The sequence below is a fragment of the Rissa tridactyla genome, chromosome 2 (genome assembly GCF_028500815.1).
Source record: "Rissa tridactyla isolate bRisTri1 chromosome 2, bRisTri1.patW.cur.20221130, whole genome shotgun sequence".
NCBI lineage: Eukaryota > Metazoa > Chordata > Aves > Charadriiformes > Laridae > Rissa > Rissa tridactyla.
In genome coordinates, this window is record NC_071467.1 from 25584332 (window position 1) to 25611492 (window position 27161).

Sequence of the window (27161 nt, forward strand, 5' to 3'; positions counted from 1 at the left end):
TTGGCATCCTCCTATCAAGTACAAAAAGTAATTAGTCCTTGATGAAAGATCTCTGACATGTCAAGGCAGAAGAGCGTGGCTGATGGAAGCAAACACCAGGGCCTGGACTGGTTTGAGAACAGTATTTAAAGAGCAGAAATTGAAACTTTTTAGCCTGGTACAAACTCACTTGGGTCATCATCTCCTTTAGTCTTGCTCTAACAAGTGAAACCAGCATGATGCAAAGGAGATCAGCTCACCCAGCAATTTTGATAATTGCAAAGACAAAACCACGAGGGCCTTAAGGTCCTGGTATGAGTGGTAAGACTATGCCAAATCACCCACTTTTGCAAATTACAGTTTCCTTGTGCAGGTGCAAGAAGGCAATGCATGCCTGGGCACACAAACCCACAGCAAACAGGTTTCTCTGCAGCAATGTGGAGCCGTTCATCAAAAAAAAAAAAACAAAAAACAAATTTACATTCACATGGTGGCCAGACTCCTACCTTATCCCAGCTTTGGGCTCTGCAGACAGCAAGGTCTTCAGAGAGGTGACTGATGTTTCAGTGCTTGGTGCTCCAAGTGATTTATAGTAGTGTATTTTTGAGTCAGCAGTTGCTTGGAAATACCATGGTTATTTGGCCTGGAATCGTGGCCCGTGCCAGTTTTAACAGCCAGTGGTGCACGAGGAATATTCATAGTCATCTCCATAACCAAGCTAACGAGAGCTAAATTTGAAAGATTCACTGTTGAGAGAGACACAGGAGGAATGTGCCATCAGCTAATCACAGCAGCCTTTCTCAGAAAGATCCTCTGGGAACTTGCTAGGGGTCAGATAAGCAAGAAGCAAACGATGGTCACTGTGGAGGCCCTCAATAAGGACAATCTTGCAGTAAGCTGAGAGAGAAAACCAATTCAGGCTCATGAGAAATGAATACAGCCAAGAGAAGCAAAAGGTCCAAAATAATCTCACACCCCAAGACAGATGTGGAGCATCTCAGTAGGGAGTACGGTTCTGCAGGGGGAATGGGTGCAGCCCTGTATGTGCCCAAACAAGCAGCAAGGAGCCCGTGAGATCAAAACACCACTTGCCATGTTATTTTAGAACAGTTCCAGCTGCTATTTTTCCACGTACGTGGGGGAAGAGTCTTCCAAAGAACTGATTCAAACACAGGATGAGAACCCCACTCCCAACCTCTGTTGTCCCTTCTACAGCCCTGGTTCAACCAGGATGGCTGGACTTGGTGCACTGTGAAGAAAGCAAACCAGCCTGCCTGTATCATCCCTTGGGAAGTCAAACGTATTGGGTACAAGCGCTAGCAAGACAAGCACAGAGCCCCTAGGTTGGTTCAGAACCACAGTGCCCCAGCATGCCCTGGAGATCCAAAGATCTTCTACTTTGCCCTACACGTGTTGACCTACCTTTAGCAATACATGATTTTAAATCAGAAGAGGTAGGCAAATTGAAGTAACTCAACAAAATAAAATGAAGACCAGAACATATGAAGAGAGGGGAGGTAACAGAGTACGTTTTCATTTTTAGGGATTAAGGGATGCAGATAACATTCTTGGATTTACTACAGAAGCCCTTTTTTAGCAAGTCCCACAAAAATTTTCTGGTAACAGCATGGGAACTGAAGGTCTGGGATCTTACTCTTCTCTTTGTCTTCGGCTTCCTGAGGAAACACAGACAAATCACTTACCCTTTGTCCCATGTTACTACCCCTGTGAGAAGCACCAGGACTGAATGAACGGTGTGTGCTGCCGAAACCTGAAGTCAACAAGTGGAACACTTCACCCTGAGAGATATTTTGGGATTTTTAGAGAACATGTCAACAGGAAATTGCCATTCAGCTCTATCTGGTTTCTCCGCCCCAATCTCTGTCCTGCTATTATAAATGCATTTTAAATGTGGGCAAAAGGAATGTGCAGATCCGGATTTGGCAAAGTCAGCAGATCCGGAAATATGGCAAAGTCAGCAAATGGGCAGAAATAAGAATATTTAAAAAGTTGTAAGCATCCTTTTGTGTCACCTACAGCTCTTACAGCACATACATAAGGGAAAAAAACAGCTAATTTAATAAAAGGTCTTGGTTTTCTTCCAGGTTATTTATTTGATTAATGGAAATGTGTCCTTTTGTGGTATTTTTCACTGCATTCTTTTTCCTCTCCATTAAGTACTGAAGCCAGGCTACAACAAAACCAATACAGGTTTCTACCAGTGGCCACCCTGTACAGAATTGGATTGAGAAGAGCAAGGACACTGTGTTTCCTCCTGTAAGAAATGAAGGCTGTGATTTCTTCACTCAGCTGACCACATACGAGTTAAATGAGGGCTTTTTTCTTAAGCCAATAGGAACATCTCAGTGTTGACAGAAGTCACAGAATCACAGAATGATAGGGGTTGGAAGGGACCTCTGGAGATCATCTAGTCCAACCCCCCTGCCAGAGCAGGGTCACCCAGAGCAGGTTGCACAGGAACGCGTCCAGGCGGGTTTGGAATGTCTCCAGAGACGGAGACTCCACCACCTCTCTGGGCAGCCTGTGCCAGGGCTCTGCCACCCTCAGAGTAAAGAAGTTCCTCCTCATGTTTAGGTGGAACTTCCTATGCTCAAGTTTGTGCCCATTACCTCTTGTCCTGTCCCCAGGCACCACTGAAAAGAGCCTGGCCCCATCCTCCTGACACCCACCCTTTAAGTATTTATAAGTGTTGATAAGATCCCCCCTCAGCCGTCTTTTTTCCAGACTGAAGAGACCCAAATCCCTCAGTCTTTCTTCATGAGAGAGGGGTTCCAGTCCCCTAATCATCTTGGTAGCCCTTTGCTGCACCCTCTCCAGCAGTTCCCTGTCCCTCTTTAACCCGGGAGCCCAGAACTGGACACAGTACTCCAGGTGTGGCCTCACCAGCGCAGAGGAGAGGGGGAAGATGACCTCCCTCGATCACAGTAATTGGTACAAGTCGGGTGCCCTGCTGAGGTTTGTGACTAACAGGATTTTCCAAATCTTTAGAAAAAGTGCTCAGTGGCCCTTAGTGGAAAAAATGGGAATTCTTTGCAGGTGGTATGAAGTTGTGGATGCTTCCTGAAGTACACTGAGCCATCCCCAAATTCTGAGCCACATAAAGACATGAAGCAATAATAATCCGCGCACAGGGGCTTCCCTTTCCAAACAAGGATGGCAGTGATGAGGGACAGGCTCATCTGAGGAAGTGGACAAACTCACAGCTTCATTGCTACCACCAGAATTTCAGGCGAGCGGGCAGCGCTGGAGCCCGTGGCATGCTCCAGCTGAGTTCCTGGAAGCAAAAACCAAACACCACTTTCAAACAGCGGTCACCTTGTCCCAGCCTGATGCCCTACAAAAAGGGCAGTGGGAACAGGAGGAAAGCCAGAAGAACCCTGCCCAGAGCTTCATCCCGAAGATGCGTTGGAGAGAGTGGTGCTCCCTTCAAATGGGGAAGGTACTTAGATGGTGAATTGGTAGTCTGTGTGTTTGGTAGAAACCAAAATAGAAGTCTCTCGCTCTTGCTCTCCAAAGACTAGAGCTATCATTTAACATTTTAATTAAAAGCCTCCTCAAAGCTACTCATTTGATTTTATTTTGCTTTGGTTGTTCTGTAGCAAGTTTGACAACATGGTCACTTTGCAGGCCTGTGTGTACAGCACATGTAATTAAAGTCAACAGGAGACATGAAGTCTTTAAAACTGAGCCAGGGTGGCCAAAGCCAGTAGCCCAAAATTAGAAGCAACATTTGAAAATCCAGGTCACGGTCTCCGTGTGTTTGTGTTATAGCATCACCTAGGGGCTGCAACTGAGATTAAAGCCTAATTGTCCCAGACATTATAGAGGAACATACAGACTTGGACGCTTCCAAATGTCCAGGCGCACAGCACTCCTTGTCACAGAGACTACACTCAACGAGGCCCTGAGCATTTTGATGAGAAAGTCCATCTGGTAGACTTATATGTATCTATACATACACACAAGTATTCCATGCATTTTTTTAAGCAAGAACCACTAAAATACTGAACTGGAGGGCACAGCAGTTGTAGAACATACTTTGGATAACGTCCACAGGAATGCTACTGCTGTGAATTCTCCTACTCCAAAAAACATTAAATAAGCCATCCATTTATTTCATGATCATCTGCAAACTGAGATCCATGAAAACTATGAAAATTAAACCCATATGTATGCTCAGTATAGTCTGGCACTTACTTTGCTGCTGATTATAGGAATTTGATGTTTACAATTTACATTCTTTCCCAGACTTTTTTCTTCTGAATGGAAGTTAAAACTCACTTGGTCCCACCATAACAGAATTTAGACTGTTGAGGGCAGCGGGACTGCTCCTTTGGGAGGCACACCTGAGGCTACAGCACTGATAGATGAGTGACCAGGAATACAGGTAGCAGACCACAAGGTTGCCCTTGTGCTTTCAGCCCAGGGTATGAAAAGCTTGTGGCTTTCTAGTCCCGCTTTCCTTGAAAAACAATCTATGTTCTCAATTCCTGACCAGTCACACAAAAAGCAAAAGCAAAGTCAGTAATTAGGGGGGCGTGTGTGTGTGTGTTTGTCCAAAACACATACATTTTTGCCCAATTGTGAAACTGCACCTTTAGGGAACTACCTTAATTTGTTCAAGTAGGACCAGCCCCCGCCAGGGCTCCAGAGACCAAAACTATGTGGTGACAACAGGTAGATAAGAAGGCAAAGCAGACCTAGAAGAGTGGGAGACAGAATATTGCAGGATGTATTTTGTGCATACAAGGCTTAAAATCAGCTCAGAAACCTCTGGTTAAACCCCAGCCCATGACTGTCCATTCCTTAGTGTTCCAGCATGGTCAGATGGAGGAACAACCAGTGGAAAAACAATGGCACGGCAAAGCACGGGCATGTTCTCAGGACATAGTTGAATGCAAGCACTCAGACACCTGAAAAAAAGAGCACTGTGCTCCTCTCCTGTTTCCAAGGGAAAAAGTAAGCCGAAGCAGCAGTTCCTCAAGCACACCATACAGGGGAGAACTGGTTTAGTGCTTCTGGGGTAAATTTCCATGCCAGTGACAAAAACTGAATGAACTGCAGATATCTATGTAGGCATGGACACCAATACCTATTTCCATCAGTAAAAAGCCAGCTTTTGGCTCTAGCTTCCAGTCGGCGCCAAATCACATTATCAACAGCGTGCAAGTTCTGCCACAGCATGACGGAGCAGAAACGTAGCCAGACAAATCGCTTGACCCTACCCTGACATTGCTGATTACAGCTCTGCTCACAACAGCTACTACCAAGGTACAAAACAAGGAATGACCCTTCAAAAGTTGTAGAGCCCCGTGCTTACAAAGCAGCACATTTTTTAAGTGTTGCTTCTTAAAGGAAGCTTCTTCAGGGTTGGTTTTTCCCCTCCCCAGTATTTTAAACTACAACCTCAGAATTTATGGACTCTCTATAAATTAGTATTCAAAAAGATAAGTAACATTGAAGAAAAGCTCTTCCCAGCAAGGCAGAAAGTCCCGGTATTCAATGCCTGTAGAGAGAAGGAACTGAGGAAACCAGGGAAAGCCACGCTCTTTACATACCAGACCACGCTAGTGCCAACGGCAAAAGAGCAATCACCAGCTCACAATTGGTTTTCAGTACAAAAACAGCTAGAAACTGTCATTGCGGAAACTGTGGCAGCAGTGGAGGCCTAACCAAAGTGTTTCTGATACTCCGTGACACCTTCACACAGGCAGAAGCTCACTTACTAGTAGCCTGTCTTACAGTTCTTCTACAGGAAGTCTCATTTCTTCTTTGAAGGTCTGCCATGAGACTATCTTGCAACTCAGCACATTGGGTTTGCATGACAAGGTTTTGGTAGCAGGGGGACTACAGGGGTGACTTCTCTGAGAAGCTGCTAAAAGCTTCCCCTATGTCCAAGGGAGCCAACGCCAGCCAGCTCCAAGACAGACCCACTGCTGGCCGAGGCCAAGCCAATTAGCAACAGCAGGAGCACCTCTGGGATAATGTATTTCAGAACGGGAAAAAAAAAGCCCATGGAGGACCCCATGCTGGAGCAGGCAGATGCGCTTGAAGGAGGCTGTGATCCCATGGGAAACCTGCAACGGAGCAGCCTCCTGGCAGAACCTGTGGAGAAGGAGCCCATGCTGGAAGGACTTGTGACCCCATGAGGGACACACCCTGGAGCAGTCTGTTCCTGAAGGACTGCACCCCATGGAAGGGATCCACGCTAGAGCAGTTCATGAAGAACAGCAGCTTGCAGGAAGGACACATGTTGGAGAAGTTCATGGAGCACTGTCTCCCGCTGGAGGGACCCCAGGCTGGAGCAGGGGAAGAGTGTGAGGAGGAAGGAGCAGCAGCGACGTGTGCTGAATTGACCCCAGCCCCAATTCTACATGCCACTGCCCCTCTTGGGGTGGGGAGGAGGGAGGGAAATTGGGAGTCAAGTTGAGCCCAGGAAGAAGAAAGGGGTGGGGAAAAGGTGTTTTAAGATTTGGGTTTATTTCTCATTATCCTACTCTGATTCTGATAGGCAATAAACTAATTTCCCCAAGTTGAGTCTTATCTTGCCTGTGACAGTAATTGCTGAGTGATATCCTTATCTTGTGGTATTTTCTCTCCCCTGTCCAGCTGAGGAGGGCAGTGACCAAGCAGCTTTGGTGGGCAACTGGCATCTGGCCAGGGTCAACCCACCACACTCAGCTCTCCCATCCAATACTAAAACAAATGCAAAAAGAATAGTTAAGTTTAAGACAAAAGTTATCCTGTATACTACAGAAACTTCAGAAGGCATAATATAAACTGTTCATATTATCAGATCTGCTGCTCTGAAATAATAAATTCCAGCAAGACCTTAATGTGCACTGTAGGCTGCTCAGGAACCACTGCATTTGTCAGCATGCAATTATATAGAATAAAATGTAATAGCTTCTAAAGGCAGTATGTAATCATTTCCTATGCCTTGCAGGTACAGACAAACACACATACTGGTGACACCGGTTGATTTACTGAGTTATTGCAAAATACAATACTTTGCAATCAATACAGAGCAAGTCTATTCAAAAACTATTAAATACATGGTAACATCTGTGTCCTCTTGTGATAACAAAGTGAAAAATATTGACGTTTTAACAACTGGAACATCAAATGATGATCTTCACAGAAGAGTAACAAAAGCACTGGTTGAAATCACACTGCAAATGTTTAATTAGATGGGCTGTATGATCTACACAGCAACTTTAATACTGGAATCCAGTACTCAAGGCTAGCTCTGGTTCACTGTATACCCGCACTTTAAAACTTTCCATTTTTGTTTAATCCACTACTTAAAAGTTCTTGCCACTACCCTCTGCTTACACCATGCTGCCCTGAATCAGCCTCCCTTCAATGACTGACACTGATGGACAGCCTCTGGAGGGCCAATTCAGATCTCTCCACAGCAGCAGGGGAGATCACTAGAGGACAGAGAAAGGAAAGAACATCAGAAGCAGGGAAGTAGGAATGAGAGGCTGTGACAGAACAAGTAGTTAAAAACAGGACAGTGCATCCGTGACTGTTGCAAAATACTGTTCAAGCAGCAGAATTCATACATGGATGCTTGTTGCTAAACAGCTCAGTGATTTGTCACTGTAGGTGTTAGACACATAGAGAATTCAGCAATAGCGCAGGAAATGACAAAATTGGGATCACTAATTTTACAGCAGTGATCGATAGCACCTTTCCAATGCCTGCCAGTGCAAAGCTCACACCCAAAGATGATGGGGCTGAAAATACAATTGTCAGTCAGCGGAGAACTTGTGAGAACACATGTGAATTCCAGCCAGAACCGCTGACGGAGGACAAAAAGTGCCATTTTCTAAGCAGCACTTGAATAGTTCCTCTGCCTAGCCATCTCTCTTTCAAAGTAGGAAACAAACCAAACCCAAACACCCAAAACAAAACAAAAACCTAACACAAAAAAAATTAAAGTAAAAAGACTTCATGGGAAATATTTTTAAAGGTGTTGTCAAACAACATTTCTTCAAGGCCAAGCTGTTGTAACAGTATACAGAAGTCAGCTTCCAACAAGATGACCCTTCATATTTGCCTTTCCAATATTTTTAGGGTGCAATTCAGCAGTGGGAGCACCAGGTCTGCATTTACAAAATGTGTGCTTGTTCCCACAGGCAAGTAGATAACGTACTTCAGCATCTGCTTACACGTGTAAGCTTTGTGTACATAGTTGGTGTGTATACACCTAGCAGGTACAAAACAGGCTCTCACTTTTGAAAATGACAGTACTTAAAATACCTAAACCATCAGACTTCCAACCTCTTGCTTTGGTGTTGAATCAACAGAAAATTTACAATGCCATTCTTCAGTCTTACAAAGACTGAGTTATTAACCAAGAAAATAAAAAAGTAACAAGTCTGAGTATCCAAAGAAATCTACAAATACATTCATCAATACGTAGTACATTGTGAATAAGGAGACAATACATAGAATTGCTATAGTATGAAAAAAACCCAAGTAGTTGTAGGAAAGCCTGAAAGTCTTCTTAATGTTTTTTTCTCATGTAACATTTAATGTCACTGTAGCAATGATGATATAGCGGCTTCTACTACGCTACTTCCCAAGTTGGACACTTTATGTTTGATTGAAAAGGGGGGTGGGAAATGAAGGCCCTCTGAGGAGTTCAGCAGCAACACTTAAGTGCATTGAAAACATGGATAATCTGTGGCACATCGGAATTAATGTATTACACAGGATACTTTTTTCTATTTACAGTATCATACACTTGCATAAAGCCTCTGCTGCATTTTTTTTTTTTTAGTACTTAGTCTGTGGCAAATCACAGTAACATTATTCATAGAAAAAGGAAATCCCATTTTCTAATGAAGACTAAGTGACTAATGGGTATTACTTATCCTTGCTTAAGCTATCTAGCCCTCTGAACCCCATGAATCTCAAAATCTAATTGGCACAAAAACATTGGATAACTTAATACAGGAACTGATTGCTCTTGATTGTTTACCTCTTGGCTTAATCATTATGTTCACTGCTAGGGAATTATCCACTTTGCTAGATGTCAGAATTAATACATTAAAAAAAAAAAACCACACCAACCAAAAAACCAACAAAAAAACAACACACAAAAAAAACCTGCAAGAAAAAGTGACTTTGCTGTTGGGTATCTGAGTGCATGATAGGAAATACCAAAGCAATGGGGTATATCACAGTAATATCATGCTGTCTCTCAGGCACCAAAGACTACAGCAAGCCTTCACAAGTAATTATGCTTACAAAAGTAGTAAGCAACTCAACTTCAGCAAAAACTGCCGTATCACCAGGCTTAGTACGGCATCAGAGCCTTCAAAGCAGTTTCTGGTATCAGTCTGAAGACACTGGGATTTCTGGTTCCAGCTGAGGCAAAGGCAAATTAGAGGGGAGTGGGAAGGAACATTGTACACAACGTGAAACAGCTGAAAAATTACATATTTGCACTTGAAGATTCAAAACACACTGCAGTAAAGGAAGAAAAACAACTAAATGGCACGATATCTGTCTCTGAGGGCAGGAGGCACGGCCCTCTATTTTGCAACAGGTTTTGTATAAGTATTTTAAAAACTTCGAAGAAATTGAATACATTTTCTTAGAAAAAAATCAAAAACAGTCAAGCAGAAGGACAATGCAGAAAAAAGAACCGTGTTTGAAGGTCAATTTCACATCCTTTCCAAGAAGCCTGGACCCATTTCTTTGCTGGTAAAACTCTGTCACCAGGTCTAAAGAGCCTCTACATAAAAGCAAGCAGATGGATACAAGTATGGAAATTTTAAATACTTACTAACTGTTGTATAGAAAAGTTTAGTTGTCAGACTAAGAAGGGCAGAGCTGCTTTTAGTCAAAGGATTGCATACTCTTCTGGAAAACAACAAAAACATAGTAAAACAAAACAACAAAAAAAATCCAACCAACTACACCAACTGATTATCAGTTTACTAACCTTTGTGTTTAAGTCCTCAACTAAGATATTAAAAATGCACTTGCAATACCTGAACACAAAACAGGGTGCACCTGCTATGACAAAATTATTTTTCCTTCTAGCATACTCTTCATTAGCTTTCGTGCCACGCGCGGAAGAAACCAGATTTAAATGAGTGAATGGCAAGTGTCAGCAGGCAATGATTTGCACTACACTGGTGGCTCCATCTTGATAATGCTTTTCTTCAACACCTCCTTTTTTTAAATTTTAAATTTAAAAATCATTCTTCCATTTGGAAATTCAGAGCCAGGTCTGATTTTCTTTGTCACCTCTGCTCACACTGTAGGATATCTTCAGAGACTATTCTTATTTCTTGCCGATTCCATTTGTTACTTTTGATTTGGAGTGCCGATTCCTCCTTCTAGATGAATGGCTTTCACTGTTGACTGAAGGCTTTGGTGGACTATTGTCAGCACCTGCTGAGAAATAAATATTTTTTGACGATATATACTTGACATTGTCAAGCTCTTGTCTAAAAGACAGTAAGGTTTTCTAGAGCTACAACGTTTACAGCATGGATCATTTCAGGCTAATACAAACTGGTTGATACTTGTACTCCATCTAGTGGCCTATTTTTATTTTTTTTTTTAAAAAAAGCAATTCTTAAGACATCTGTAAAATTCTTCCTCCTACAGAAAAATTCAGAAATTTGCTACAGCAGAATATAGTAGTGAAACATCATCCATTTTAAACGACAACAATAATTAAACCTCCACATTTTTATTACCGGCAGGTACTGCTAACAGAAATTAAGAACTGTGGAAGCAAGGTCACAGATGATTGTAGGAGTACATTTCTTGTTTTCACTTTTTCATATGACAGACCACGTTTGACTGAGAAAGCAGAGGGAGACAATGGGGACTGAACCAAGAATTCAAGAACAAAACATGAAAGAGGCTGAAGTTTGTAATTAATGAAAGTCAGAGAAGGATTTACTTGGCCAGATTTCTCCGGCATATATAAATGGGAAAAACATTTTGAGTGCAAGCAACTTTTCTTTAAAATATTAAAATCCACAAATTTACTAAACTACAAATAAATTAATTTCAGCATCCATAAAAGTCATGTATGAAATATAAAGAAGCTCTGCTGTATCAAGCATATGATAAATAAGAAATATTTTTAATGATACAAACACCTGGAGCATAAACTCCAACAGACATAACTTCCAGGTGTGAATCTTCATATTTTTTCAATAAGAAAGACCACACTAAAGAGTTAAACGGAGGAGGCAGGTTACTTAACTGATGTCTAGTGCAGGGAAGAGTCAGAGAAGGAGGCTGCTTTTGCTTAGGACAGAGAAAGCTGTTTATGACCACAAGCACTGCATCGACTAGGCAAGTGTCAGTAAGAACACAAGCTCCAGGGCACATTCTTGACTGTTTCTTAACAAGCAGGAATAAAAGCACATTCACTTTCATATGTTTCAAATCAAACATGCAATGTCCAGAGAGAAAACCTGTCCACAACAGTTATGAAATGCGTAACGCCCTAAGCCTACAAGAATGGCCTGGAACAACAGCAGAAAAATTAAGTTACTTCATTTAAAATAAATAAATAAATAAATTTCCAAGAGTTAGAAGAAAAAATGCAGTAAAGCCAAATAGCTTTGCAGATGATTTATCTGTATAGCTCCTGCAGGGATGCTTAAATAAGTCCAGTTATCTCCAAGGTAAGTTTCTCAAGTCTCATTTCCTAGTGCTGAGCCTTAATGCTACCGCTTCGAGAATATAGGTGTAAAAGTGCCAATACCTCTACTGAATTTAGAATGAAGCCAGGAAGCATCTGGACTGTATGGGCTGTCTTCACTTTCTGATAAGGTCTGCAAAGACAAGAAGGACACATGTCATTGGGATGCTGGTTCTTGTGATCAGCACTTCTGCCTGCAATTAGACTTGTAAATTTAAACTGTGGCAGAAGTCCTCATAAACTATTCAGCTAGTACTTAGGTCTTTTCCCTTCCTAGTTAGGAGGTACAACAAAGATAATACAATAAGAACTCACCACTTGCCACGTGATCTGTTGTGTAATCAAGCATTCTTAATATTCCCCTAGCATTCCACCTGTACAATGGGAACATTAGCTAACCATTCATCCCTGAACGCTTTGCTAAAATTACGGCCTCATTTTGAGTAACTAAGAGGACAGCATTCTTTAGAAACCACAGCGTAATTTGGGATCTGTCCAAGGCCTGCTGAATTCAGAGTTCTTTCTATTGACTTCAGTTAGACTCTGAACCCCCTCACCCCCCTTTATACTAGCTCTGGTAAAGAATTCTAATATCTAGGAGTTTTGCAGTTTTAACTCTGGTATACAACAAAAACAGCCTTCCTAATGAAGTACCTTTTCTCGGTGGCCGTAGTATTCTGCGTACCAAACCATTCCATACAAACACAGGAAAGTCGTAAAGGCCTAAACAAGGGAGGAGAAGAAAAAAATAAGCTATAAAACTTTTTCCAAGTTCCTTGCTGGTTCAAGGTCTCAGAGTCCCTGGAGATTTCGCATTTAGAGACTTTCATGCTCTGTTTCTACCTGCATCTTTTGTCAAGATGAGTAAGACTTATGCTTCAACTTCGAGGTCCATGTACGTTGTGCCACCATGGGATAGGCAGAACAACTGCCAATGGGGGCATGAGAATACATACAGATCACCCACATACATGCAGGATACACTGTAAATATGATTTTTGTCCTCACCCTTTACAGTCATCATACAAAGGCAGCTGATAGGCACTTGTAGGTATATTACCAGGAACAACCAGTCTGAGAGAAAAAGAATTCTCCTTCTCCCTGCCACATGCTTCAGGCTGGGCTACACGTTTGGTTTTGTAGTGCTCTGATCCGGGAAGCAATTCAACACTTTTCTCCTCTGAAGTTTCAAGAATAAAATCGTTATGCCAAATAAGAGAACAATAAATTCTGACTCCGTATCACCTGTTCAAACTGTGTTCCCAACTAGAACGGAGAATTATTTATCTATCAGCCCATTATAAATGCCTTATTTTTTGCTGACCATTAAAAATGTGTTTGGCATCGGAGTTAGCAAGACAAACATCCATTTACTGTTATAAAATGGGCATTTCATGCTGCATTTGCAGCAATCACACTGAAGTACAGAAAGCTGCAGGCTGAGTGAGAATGATTTGGCTGATAAAGCAGGGTTGTTTATGTAGTTGTAAGACTTCAGTGTGAAACAACCTGCATTACTTATTAACGCTATTTATTAACTCCTGTTCCTTTCCAGTGGGCACTATAGGAAGCACCTCCAAAGTTAGCCTCAATCGAACTGACGTTTTCTCTCATAAAGATAAAAAGCCTTATAACTACACTGTTTGTTTCATTGTTAAGCACTGGTTAAATGGCTATATTCTGCTATGTCAAGAAATAAAAAAAAAGTTATTCTAGTTCCTTCAAAGTGTGTTCTAAACGATCTCACATTTGCTTTTCCAAGGACGTGCATAGAGCTCTTTACCAGCATTCCCCACAATGATCCCCTGCTGCCAATGTTCCAGAGAGGAAGCTATTTACATGTTTTCAACGCTTTTGCCGTGCTTTATGTTTCACATGAGAAATCTCACTTACCACACAGAGAAGCCAAAACACAACATACAGTATTTGTGTTTTGGAAAAAAGATCCTGTCCAAACTTTATGCACACAATAGCTTCAAGGAAAGCAATAACCCTGTGGGTAAATGAAAGGCGGGGCGGGGGGGGGGAAGAAAGAGGTTACAAACACGAAGAATTTAATTCACATGTTCACAATCCAGACCCCGGACTGTCAGCTCTAAACAAGCACTACTCTCTAGTGAGCACACACCTACCTAACACCGCTATTAACTGAAATTCTTTGGGAAATTTTTTTTTTTCCCCTGTACTTTTCTTTAGCATAAACAGCATACAAAAAGCAATCGACTGGCAGTTCACGATTACACAAGCCTCTGCTTGTCCAGGGAACAAACAGGAGTGTGCGCCAACAGCAGAGAATTTCTCTTTATACCTACACCACTGTGCTTCAGCCCTCACCAGATGTAAGTTCCTTTTCAATGCTGAACAACCAATAGCGTTCCCGTTGGATGAACTAGAACTGTGCTTTGGGTATTTCTCTACTGGATGTAAATTTACTACAATTCTAAATAGGCTAGTTTGCTTGCTTCAGATGGATTTTAATGAGAAAATTAACATGAAACAGCATTTCAAATTCTCTGAGAATCTAAGCATTTGTTTTGATTTATGTGCAAACCCAGGTCCACACTACAGTATCAGAGAATTTGGGGAGAAATGCGAGAGGAAAAACTGCAGTATTACTCTGTTGGGTCATTAACTATTTCCTTCTTGGCTTTATATCTTGCTGATCCAGCTGCAGATTAAAAATATAGTTAAACTGAACTACAGCAGTGGGAACAGAAAGACCACCATCAGTAAACAAACATGAGGGTACAATATACTCAAAGGTGTAAACAAAACAATAGGCTATTTTCAACAAGGACTCAGAAAATGATACAGCTGCTTGTGCTGCATTTATACGTTCTTTCCGTTATACTTGTCAAGAATACTTGGGTTAAGCACATTGTACAATAAGACAGCTATTACAGTTAAAGAAGTGGTAAATCAAAAGACAGAAGAATGATACAAGTGAAAAGTGTTAGTGTTCTACTGAAGGGTGATGAAAACACTCAAAAGAGCTAAAGACACTAAGTTTTCATTCAACCAAAACGGTCTTGTAACATCCTAACATGTATTCCTTTTTGAAAGGCTTCATCTTAATTAAAATGATGCCATTTCCAGCAGGCCTGTTGCAATGGCCTTGTTCATGCCTTGTATCACTTACTGTCCATCTCTTCAGAGCGATGCTACAGCATACATCAAGTTGCAGAGAACACAGATTCATGTTAATGCAAAGCACTGGTTTTTAATTGTTCCCATGGTTAGGCTGTTGCCAATTCAATCCATGCCTTTAGCACTGTTTCTTGATCAGTGCAGATATGAGTATTCTATGTATTTGCTTTTAATTACTTCAGAAATTACATTCTGAATTATATTCTGGAAATTTAAAGTACTGGAAGAGTGCAGCTTTTCCAACAAACAGGAACTCCTAGTGTTGCTCTATTTTTTCTAGCAGATCACAGAAGCAAGCAGTATCAAAGGTGAATACTTACTCCACGCACATTTCCCACGACTAGATCGGACTGTAGATGAATAATCTATTGCGTTTCTTATTATGCAATCATAAATAGAGATTTGAGTACCTATTTATTGACATAAATTACACTAATGTGTTCAGTGAGAGTTTTGAACCAAGGGTGATGGTGGCTCTAATCCTTAACAATTTTTCAGAGCCAGAAGGCAAACATTCAGCACCATATTTCCCTTCAGCTTGCTAAAGAATGTGTTTACGTTCTTTCTCTTGGATGAAACAGGGAGAAGTTCATCTTTCTTTCTTTCTGCATAATGCAGAACTTCAAGATTATTCCACCAAAATTATAAAGTTGTTTAAAATGTGTCGTCTTTAAGACTCTAAAATTACCATCTACAGTTGAGAAAATTTCATTTTTTAATATATAAACATCTCAATTCTTAAAACATTTAAATACAGATTTCAGCAGCATATCTGTATTCAAATGCTTACCTACAAAATAGCAGTTACAGATCAACTGTATTGATAAGATGTTTATGCACAAACAGAGCAAGGTTATTTGATTCTAATTGTAAATTAAGTAGTCATATTAGCCGTGTAATTAATTAGTTACCTTCAATACTAAAGCACCATCCACACCAAACCCAGAAAGACAGGTTACTCTGCCAGGATCATTACAACATCTAATGCCTTTTTAAAGACTGAATATATTACAGCCTGTCTTTAGGAATCACAATACATGTTTCAAGGACTGAGATCCTGCTTAAATAAGGAGGTTTAGGGTTACAGAAAGTATTACCAACTCCTACTCTGTACCAGTAAAACTAAACAAGAACAGAGTTACTACCTTCTCTATGTCTATTGGATGTTACAGTCATGAGTTGAAGACAGTAACAGATCCATCCAAGAAGGTGACAAGACAGTGGAAGAGGTGAATATTTAAGCCCAGCCGAGGAGACATGTGTAACGTTCTCCAGGGTACATTTAAAACAAGAGCAGAAATCCCTTCAATTACATTGCAGCATGCTCTGCTCTCACCTCAATTAAATGTTGAGAAAGGGGTATTCTTTACAGTGGTGTAGCGTACCTGGAAACATGTCTTCCAGTCCAGCACTGTTCCTAAAAGTCTGTAACACCCCTAGGACTAACAGTGAAGGTAAGTTTGCCAGAGGACTGTCTCTAAATTAGATCTGAGTATTTTATGGCTCATTGAAATGCTATTGAAATGTAAAATAATAATAGATTATTTTATTAAACATGAAAATCGTTCAGACAATTCTGGAAATAAGACATATACTAATCTTGGCAAAGTGAACGAAAACCCTGTTTTAATTTAAAATCATTGCCATCAAAAATTAGCTTCTTGAACAGTTTCTTAAAATATTTTTTCCTCTGTAAGACATAATTTAGGATCTTTTATGTTTTCCCATTTGTAAGCTTCCAAGTCATAAATCAAAAGGGACGCTACTCCGCTGCTTATTTACAAGAAGCATTTAGAATGCTACAATACCATATGCTTCTGGTTTCCAGAACAGCACATTTTAGTCAAGCCTTCTAGAGAAGGAAGTTGCCACCAGAAGCAATCATGCAAACTCTTCATTTAAAGGTTGCCTCCAAGAGACATGTTGAAAGAGACTGTAGCCAAGGTAACCAACATTCATAGTGTTATTCCTTTCCCTCTTTGAGAATACAACAGAAATAGCTGATAATCGTAGTTTGTTTCACTGCCTTCTGTTGTAATTCCGCTAACAGTGGCAATGCTCACCTTGATGGCCAGGTAAACATTGATTGCTCTGATGACAGGCAAGCAGTAGAGGGAAAAGCTTTATCCTTCTCACCTGACTGAGAATATGGGCAGCAAGGCTAATGCTACTTTGAAGGAGCCTAGCTTTATCCAGCAGTTTCTAGTTCTCCCTTCTGTTCTTCTCCTTACTCATTCCATAACTTCCCAAGTTCTACCTCCAAACCCAGGATTTTCCTTTCCTCTGAACTTGCAAAAAAAGAAAATCTCTCCATACCGCTCTTCATACTAAAAACAACACAAGACAAGGACCAGCTTCATGCAAAGCCTGTTCCTCTGCTGGACTCATACTTCACACTTGTCCAAGTGCTTCCAGAATGCAGCGAGAACACTTACCCGAACACCCAGCACTGAGTTCCCACCCTCTTGCACTGTGTATCTGTCAGGTATGCATAGTATTGCCTGAAAAGGGAAACAAGGAAATTCTTCAGTGAAGCCAAAAGTCCTTAGAATATTTACATTTAGAAAATGAGTTTATGCTATAAATGTATCTATACTGAAAATGAAGTGCTGATGGTTGAAATCACATGCAATCATGCTGGATGTCTACCAGATGGCTTCAATTCTACTAGGACCGATTATCACTAAGATCAAATAGCTTGAAACAACACAGAAAACAATTCTGAGAGTAAGGACTGGGAAAGTACCCAACCCAGTAGACTAACAAAGCTACATATTTGTCTCCTGTCTCTCCACTGAATCTCCAATCCTTTTAGGCAAAGTACAACAGCTTCAAAAGAATTAGAGAACACCCCACTTTTTCAACAGTTTGTCTTTAATTTATTAACAATTGCATTTTCTTGAGAGATGTGGGTTTGAATCTTGAAAGAAACTGATTCTGACTGTTCCATATCCTGGATGAGTGCTCTAACCACTGGCATGTTTTCTTCTCAAGAACAGAGTAGAATTTTTCACTATTTTGAAAAAGTCTGGAGATCAAACTGCTCTGTTCTTTATGCTCCTAAGTTTTAAGAGTTTAGAGAGGGGACTTCCAAAGAAGTGGGACCAAAGTTCCTTTTTTGAGTCTCTGTTTCTGATTTGCACTGACAGATGGGGAAGACGAGTGTTATTAATCCAACAATACAAGGATTGTTTAAGAATGAAGACTTCTTCTACAGGTTGGCAAGTGCTGCAAAAATACTTAAAAGCTCATCTATACAGGAGATTGTAGGATGTTTAAGGTGATTTAATTAACAACATGAAATCACTGCACATAACTTGAGACACTAACAGCTGTATTGGTTATCTAGGAATAAATCAATGCATGGCTGTTAACATGGCATACATAGAATCATAGAATGGTTTAGGTTGGAAGGGACCTTAAAGATCATGTAGTTCCAACCCCCCTGCCATGGGCAGGGACACCTCCCACTAGACAAGGTTGCTCAAAGCCCCATCCAGCCTGGTCTTGAACACTTCCAGGGATGGGGCCTCAACAACTATTCTGTTACTCGGAATATATTCTATCTTTTCTTATAACATGCTAATATTTCCTGTAGACAAACAGGAAGCTCAGTTAGAAAAACCAATAGCTCCATTTTTCCTCATCCACACTTTTGTGAGCATCTGACTCATCAACTTGGATCCTTTCACATGCAGTCCTCAAGGATAACCTATGCAGCTAACTCAAACACAGGCAGATGCTACATAAACAGAAGATGGAACAGAGTGGTTCTGCATCCCTGTGAAAACACAGATGTTTACATACATTTTACCTTATTAGTTTACTTGGCAGAAAATACATTTTATTGAAAGTGAAGACTCTTTTGTTTTTCATTCTGGCAAAAGCAGGATGAAAGCAGTTTTTCTTGAAAAATGCTGTACTTATGACAAACTACATTCAGTTCTTGGGTGCCTAGAAGTTAAGATACTTTAAACTTAAGAAAAAACACCATAGCAACAAAATTACCTTACAGTGGGTGCTGTAATGATTCCTATGAAGAGAATTCTCCCCCAGCTTAAAGGGTGGCTTGCTTGGAACACAAAGATATGTTTCAAAAAGAATGTGTTCAACTCAGTCAGCTAAAAAAAAAAAATAGAAGTTAGTTAATAATGTTCAGCTTACATAACCCTTAACAAATTACTACAGAAAATGTGCAAGGTTAATATGGTAACTAAAACACAGAAGGAAAACTATTTATGTTCTAGTATAGCCCTGCTGGTTAGATTGAGGATTTAAAGAGTCTAACATTCCCACTCTAGGACAAGCAAGGAATATGCGAGTATAACAGAGAATTCTCCCCTAGACACCTCTGTGTAAGTATTTCCTCTCTTTCCGGAAACCCATTAAAGGGACCAGACACTAATTCACACTGCAGAGATCTTCTGATAACTTCTATATCCTAAATCAGGTTTGAATGACTGAGGGAAATTTGGTAGAGAATTACAGAGATCATATAAAAAAATACATATATATATATATATACACACACATATATACACACACACCAAACACTTCTGGTCCTCTTTTTAAAAACTAATGTCAGCAAATTAAAAAAAAAATTAAAAAAGGTTTAGTGAAGTCTGCAAGCATTTGCATGATAAAGTACCAAGGCAGCTGGGAGATATTATGGAATCTTACTGGATCAAGGCCAGAATCCTAAGTATCAGTGATCCACCTCCAACAGTCAATGGGAAAGCAAAAAAAAACCAACAAAACAAAAACCAAAAACCACCACAACCCCCAAACAAAATGAACAAAATGAAACCACACAACAAAACGAACAAAAAAATCAAATCCAAAACTCCACTGTCCAGCAATTTTTTAAAACTGTATCAATTGCAAAGAGCAATCTGATGACCAGTATAGCAATCTGTAACATTTGGGTTTTTTCCACAGATTCTGTAATTACACTCCTGAACTATCATGTAACTCCCATAAACAATGCCCTGACCAATTCTGTATTATCAATTCATTTAACTGTGTATTTCAATGACAGGCATACATCGCATTACAATATCATCTAGCCAAACACAGCCAATAAGTAACTGAACTGATGGCAGCTTTGATTTCACAGAATTTATTTCTTACCTGCCAAATGATCATGAAAAGGTAGATTCCAGCTACTCTTTGAAATGAAGACTTAGGGTCAAACCAGCGGACATAGGTCCAGCTGGCTGGGGTGAACTGTAATACAGCTCTTTTGATTTTCCCTGTGGTTGTGTGAATGTCCCTAGAAAGAGAGAATGGCTGAAGTAAATACAAGGAATAGACAAAGAAAAAAAGAAAGCAACAGCCATGTTACTGATATTACAGAACAATCACACTTTTTTGCTGGACAGCAAAGATCTTCACAGACACAACTGTGTACCAGGCAATGGTGAATTAAGAAATATACTCTATAAAGCATTTAAGCCAGGATGCATTCTGCTATGAAAGCCCACCATCCTCTATCCTCAGTCAGCAACTAACTACAAAACGTATCTATCATTCTCTCCATGAAGGAAAGAAACAAGGACTGCAATTCTGCAACCCCTTGGAAAATCTAAAGGACATTTCTTCCTAGTTTATGCTGCCACTGCTCTTATCCCAAAGGCTTCTTGCTCTAGAGCTCACTGACATCAACCCTTCAAGAACTGGTCAGATTCATTATTTATTAATTGTATAAGGGGCTGGCTCCACAGGTTTGAAAATACTGCCCTTCCAGCACACACAACCCCAGCTGTTGTGATAATAGATGCATGCAAAACTTCTGGAGCGATGCAATAGCACTGTTAAAAGCTAGAAGGCTTTTAAATTCCCTTTTGAAAGGGAATGTGAATGGAGGTTCATCTGACAGATGTGTTACTGGTTCTTGCTTTTGATAGCATTAATTCAGATGAGCAGCAGCATCCAAGGAACATGGAATCTAAGAAAAACTCTGAGTTTTCTTTTCTGAAAGAGGACTAGCAGGGCTAGAAGTCAGTTTTCACCCTATTATTTCCCTCGTCCTTCTGGACAAAAAAGGAGATTCAGATTTGATATCTCTGATACTTGTGTTCTTTCAGGCTAGTGGGATCTTAGGTTAGGGAGAACCTTCTAATCTTTAATATGCATGTTTATGCAACAAAAAAATAAAAAGAAAACAAAAGAGCACAAGCAAAAGCTTTTCATTCTGTGCAGCTCCTCTTCATATTAAAGGTCAAAAAAAACCCAAAACAACCTACTCATCTATTTAAAAGACCATGAGGAAAAAATATTCTGCGAAGACAGGGAAGACTACCCCTGCCACAGATATTCTGCTATTTTAATTTTCAGTGAACTTCCTAAAAAGAGAGGGACCATCAACTTTATAATGCTCATTATTCCTCCTGAATAGAAATGCAGGAAAATTGAACTGAAACTAAAGGCTGGATGGTTTTCAGAGCAATCAACAAATTTGTGAGTAAGAAAATAAAGCAGTACAGAAGTACAAACTTCGAAGTCAAGATCTGAGCTCTGTTTCCATCTCTAAAGGCAACAGCCTTTGGCAATTCATAGCACTTGATTCTGTTTCATCTATACCATTGGTAACATGCAGATAACCACGATTTCTACCAACTGGAGGGGAACAACAACAACAAAAAAAAAAAACCTATGGAAGAAACCATATCTGGACAGCCACGAACTGACATTTCCTAAGCCACAAGCTGTTGCCTTTTCGCACAGTAAATGCTGATTTATTTTGCAATTACTCCTTTTATTTTAGAGGGTCAGCAAGGGGATAAGGCAGTTCACAACACAGGTACAGCCTGATTCCTCTTCTGCAATTACAACCAATGCTGACAGATTGCCACACTAATGCCTCATCAAGCTGAGCCCAAATCTAGTTTAAAAACATTGTATAATGAGAAAACAATTACAATTAGTTTTATTCACTGCCTTCTTCAAAGTTTAACTTGTATAGAATAAATTGAAAATGCAAATAGCTTTACTAGCTTGTATTTTCATTTGGCACCAATGCTTGTAACGTAGACTGCAAATGAAAATTATACATACATCATCATATTTACAGATATACTCTGTACAGTAGCATTACTGTGAGATGGATTTTAAGCATTTAAAATAAATTTACAGCGTTGTTAGCACATGCAGATTGCATGCTATTTCTATACAACATGCATTTTACATATACAAAGAAGAAGGTCTACTACCCAAGGAAATTAATTTACTATTATAACATCAGATATAATGTTTATCAAGCTTTAATTTAGACCTACTTGAAGCTTGCCCAGTGATAGGTCCTCATCTCCAAGAAACGACAAACTACCATGCCCAACCAGATGCCACCCCCGTTACAAAGCAGGATGTCCAAAATGACTTGATCCCACCAGCATTCAGCAAAATTAGGCAGAAGATGCATGAAGAAGAGCTACAGAATACAGCAAAAAGATTCTGGGTGAGGAACAGCACAGAATTCACATAAATAAACTTTTTAAGTACACATTTAAAAATCAGCTTATTGGTACATGTCATACTTCAGGGACATGAACCACAACCACTGAAATTTGATGGGCATCCTTCCATCACCTTCAGAAGGCCTTGGACAGAACCACACAGAACATCAGAGGTTTCTTTCTAACTGTTCCCTGTTGGGGCTATGATGTACATAAGGATATCACGCAGCTCTTGGCCTCTCAAAGATGATACACAGCACATTCATAGAGATGCATGATATAAGCAAAACTGCATTTCTTAGAGAAAATAAGGTGTTTTGTGCTTTAAAAAAAATGAATTCAAGAGAATCTTTGTTTTATTTTTGCTAACTAGTTTTAAGAGCTAGGTTTTCTAAACCATCAACAAGATGCAGTAAGTAGAATGGATGCATTTGTAACGACTGTCAGTACTAAAGCATGTTGGAGTTCAGGAGTTAAACTTGTGCTATTTCAAAACTCTTTCTTTCATTTGCTATTTTTAGGTGACTGTAAAAAGATTGAGAGTTCACCAATATTTCAGACACTACAAGCTTTGCTGCTATACTTGATCCAGAATGGCTCAAGAAATCAAGGGCGTATTCCACTCTCCCTTCCTACTTGGTCTCTGCTAAGCACTAATGATGAAGCTACTTTTATGATGAAGATACTGGAAAATAGTCCAGAAACAACCAACGTCAAAGAGAAAAGCTGACACCATCTGGACATATCAAAGACATACCCAGTCCTTTAAAGATTTCCCCTGGAAAGTGCACAAATCAGTCACCTCTGAAGCAATCTTTTCCTTTCTGAATACTCAACTGAAGACCACTATGAGGCATGAGTAAGGCAATTAAATGTATTTACAGATACATTTGGTGACTTCACACTTTTGATAGCGTGAAGGAGGACAACTAGCCAGAGTTAAGGCAAGATAGAAACAAAATTTACTGAGAGCTAGAAATGGATTCAGTGCCTCTCATTCTTCTTTAAGAGAAAATAATTGTATTCTATATTTTACAAGTCACAGCAACCCAAAAAATAGATTTTAAAAAAGTTAGCTGTGGACTGGAAATCCAAACAGCCATGTATTAAGCAGTTCCTTTGGAATGCTCAACAAAACGCTTAACAAGACACATAGCAAACTAAAGAATATTCTTACCTCCACAAAAACAGTACAATTTTTGTCAGTTAACATTCATACACTGTGTCTGTGGAAGATTGGTATGATTTTGTAATAAAGTATCTTTTGGTAACAGATGTATAAATAAAATATTGAAAAAAATCAGATGTGGGAAAATGAACAAGAAGAAAGTTTTCTGTATATAGCAAGAATGAATACTGGTCCGTTTATAATAAATTATGGCAACTGATATTGACAATAACAGTTCCTTTGAAAACTCTTGCAAAAGTCTATCAAAGCAACTTGTTTTTCTTTGACAAGGCTATGGGAATTTCGACCTGTAGAAAAGAAAAGTTTAATTTCTTGTCAGGACCCAAGCTATACAATGTTGTTCATTATCCTGCTACATTTTCCTTTTCATGTTTTAAACTGATTCAACCTGAAAGGGGCACCAGGCTAGGAATCTCAATCTGCAATAATCCAGCCAAAAACACCAGAAGTTACAGATAATAAGGCAGTAAAAACCAGAGCACAGGTGTTAGCCAGACCACCTCTAAGGTGCTAGATGTTTTCTCAGAATGAGAGACCAAGGTCTGCCTGCATCCCAACTTTAATGCAACAGAAAGGAGCATAAGCCAAGTGTCCCATTTCAGAATGGGGAGCCAGCTGAAATCCATTAATGCTAACAGGAGATGCATAGCTAAATCCCTATGTAACCGCCCTGATAACTTCTGTAGGTTTCTAGTGACTTTGCTGAATTAACTAATTCATTAAAAATCCATTTGAGCGGTGATAACCTCTCTATATGTTGAACCTTACCCAACACATTGTCTGTTCCAATAATCTGCCTTTCAACAACAGGGAACACTAGACACCACATGCGGTGTCAAATTGAAGATGATGGTTGTGTAATGATCAACTGAACGATAAGTGTGTGTGAAACAAATCCAAATTTATTCTTTTTCCGAGGGAAAAAATAAGTACAAAGCACAATAACTACCAAAATTGTTTTTAGTGGATGGGTACTTCCGAAATCCCAATCTTAAACAGTTTCAAAATATCTTAGAAAACCGCATATCTTTCAATGCCACAGAACAAAAGCATGTTTTGAAAAGGAACTCACGGTGCCAGTATGTTCAAACCCAGAAGTTCAATTTTAGAAAACTAAATCCTTATCTCTGTTTCTGAATTATAAATCCCTTGTCAGATGAGCCAAGCATTCTTAAGACAGCAAACTCTACAGAAAACCATGCTTTTAAAGACTGAAGTCGTGTGTTTACATCTACACTTAGTATTTTAAGTGTGATAGGTTAGACTATGCTGTTTCAAAAGCTGATAAAAATTGGATTTTAATTTTTTTTTTCCTCTGAATTGTCCAATCAAAGAATATAATGAAATTAAATTCATTTTTATAGAAACATATCCTTGGATTTTAGGCAACATATATTCTACTAATCAAGCTCTAGGTTACACGCAAATGTAGATATTTAGAGTAGCAATTAATCAGCTTGAATTCTTAAAACAGATCTAACAGTAAGGACCAGTAGACCAAGCAACAGTCAACTGACTGAATCAAGTCAAGTATACGGGGGTTTTATTTGTGGGGTTTTTTTTGGTTTTTTTTTGAAAATGGCATTTGAAAGTGCCAACAGTCAAATGACTTAAGTATGTGCTTGGGAGAACTGTGGTAAAGCTAGATAACAAAAATAAGACAGTGGCCATCCAAACCATGCTGCAGGGGACTACACTGCATGTGAACTAGCTTAGATCCAGGTCTAGTAAAATCCCATTTTTATGTCAGTGAACATGATTAAACTGGGCTTGTGGGGTATGAAAGAAGGGCTATGCACTCAGGCCTCATGACAGAAAACAAAACATCGAATGTTGTCTTGCTATTCCATACAGACTTCTCCTCATGGGTCCTCATACCTTCTCTTCATGGATCCTTCAACTCCATTTCACTGTACAGTATGCACGATGATAAGCAATGTGTAATACCGTTGTATTTGCGGTAAGGGGATCATGACAGTATATCACAGATATTGCAAGGTGAAAAAGAAGAACACTTGCTCTAAATCAGGGATTATCAGTCAACATCTAAAGTAGCATGAGTGTTGACTCCCATAACAGCAGAATGGCACCAACAGGCTGGCGTAGACTTCCCTCCTAATCAAGTAGTAGTAAGTCACTTACCTAAACCACAGCTTGCTGTTGTCTACTAATGCAACTGCATCAATTGCTCAGCATCTGGTTTATAAGGCTTAAAACGTAAATCTATACTGAGAACTAGTGAGTCTTCCTTCTAGTAACATTCACACTTCCCCCCAAGAACAATTCAAATCTCCTACATTTGCTTAAGGTAAATGGGTGGCCTACCTCAGTGAGCTCCCAGGTGATGCTAATAGTCCAGCACAGCCCATAGCTGCGGATCAGCAATGCCTTCATAGCCCAGCCCCAGAAATGCCCAAAAGCAAATATATCAAAGTGGCTGAGGATTCTCTCCCAGGTGATAACATGACAGTTCACAGCATACTCCTGTTAATGAGAGGGGGGAAAAAAAAAAACAAAACTAAAACCAACTAAATCCTCAGTGAACAGGTAACTTCAGCAACACTAGAATGAAGGAACTTCTTTGTAACCAGTGCAACAAGCCTGAAATTACAAGGATATTAAAATACGCATTATTCCACTTTATTGTCCTTCTAAACTCTGCAAGAAAACTTTCAGTATTAAGATTCAGTGTCAACAGAGTAAAGCTCTAATTTAAAGAGAGATAAATAGACCTTGGCTCCTGAAGGATCACGTATTTCTTATGTGACAGAGGAACAGCAGGAGCAATAAAATCAATAATAATAAAGCCAGCAAACAATACTACAAAAAACAGTTATTTGCTTTTCTTTGGAGTCTTGATTTGAAATAACCACCTTTCCCCATTTTCATGCTGTCTGGTGTTCTGATGTGGCTCATCAGGGGCTAATTCTCACCAGTTTGTGATGTTATGTTACTCAGTGTTCAGTTGATTATCTTTTGTGTCTTATTTTCCTCACCAAAGCAATCTCCCAGAACACAATCATATTGAGTAAGTTTGGTCACAGGGCTGAAGGAACAAAAAACCCAACCAAACAAAAAACCCCCAAAAAACAAACTACCAAAAAAAAAAACAAATCAAAGGGAACTTGCAATTGTTCTGTCTCAGATGAGTGGCAGATCCCTTAAGAATATTAATTAATATTCTAGTCATCAACAACAAAGGAAGTGTGTTCATAATGTTGTACAGCAAGTACTAGAAATCACTGCCCAATTAAAAAAACATCTGTATGCCATCAGGAGGCTGCATCTGTGGGGTTCTGTCTCATCACTGGGCATAAACTGAACTACTCCCAACTGGAAACACATATTTAAAAAAAAAATCCCTCCTAAAATATACATTGCCACCTGCAGGTGACAACACAGCACTGCTCAATGCTGTTGAATTAAGAAAGGATTCTCTTTCAGGCCAGAGTTATTGCTAATCCTGCACAAATGAACCATGATCAAGTTGAAAAGGGGATGGCAGAGAAAGATTTAAATCCTGGTCTCCAAAAAAGGGAACCCTTTTTTTTCAGGGCTCTTGCTTTTTTGTTTTTATTTTTACTGGGTCTTTTTTCACCTCTAACTGATCTTTCCAGCTGCAGCTTTGCCAATCATACACTGAAATGTGTTGAACTTTCTTTTATACTCAAGCAACTTTGCC

The 27161-nt window shown here is 39.7% G+C and overlaps 1 protein-coding gene across 2 annotated transcripts in view; it reads right to left on the bottom strand.

The window, feature by feature from the left end:
* Positions 1 to 6966: 6966 nt before the first annotated feature.
* PTDSS1 (phosphatidylserine synthase 1) overlaps positions 6967 to 27161 on the bottom strand; it is a 32089-nt gene continuing 11894 nt past the window's right edge. The window contains exons 5-13 of one of the 2 annotated variants that reach the window (XM_054191109.1): positions 25805 to 25963; positions 22114 to 22265; positions 19967 to 20108; positions 18845 to 18957; positions 17272 to 17337; positions 13583 to 13682; positions 12344 to 12412; positions 11753 to 11822; positions 6967 to 10419 (exon numbers count right to left, since the gene is read on the bottom strand). In XM_054191109.1, the coding sequence (XP_054047084.1) occupies positions 10307 to 10419; positions 11753 to 11822; positions 12344 to 12412; positions 13583 to 13682; positions 17272 to 17337; positions 18845 to 18957; positions 19967 to 20108; positions 22114 to 22265; positions 25805 to 25963 (984 nt within the window). In that variant the 3' untranslated portion in view covers positions 6967 to 10306. The remainder of the gene's footprint in view (positions 10420 to 11752; positions 11823 to 12343; positions 12413 to 13582; positions 13683 to 17271; positions 17338 to 18844; positions 18958 to 19966; positions 20109 to 22113; positions 22266 to 25804; positions 25964 to 27161) is intronic. The other variant, XM_054191108.1, reaches the window with a different exon arrangement.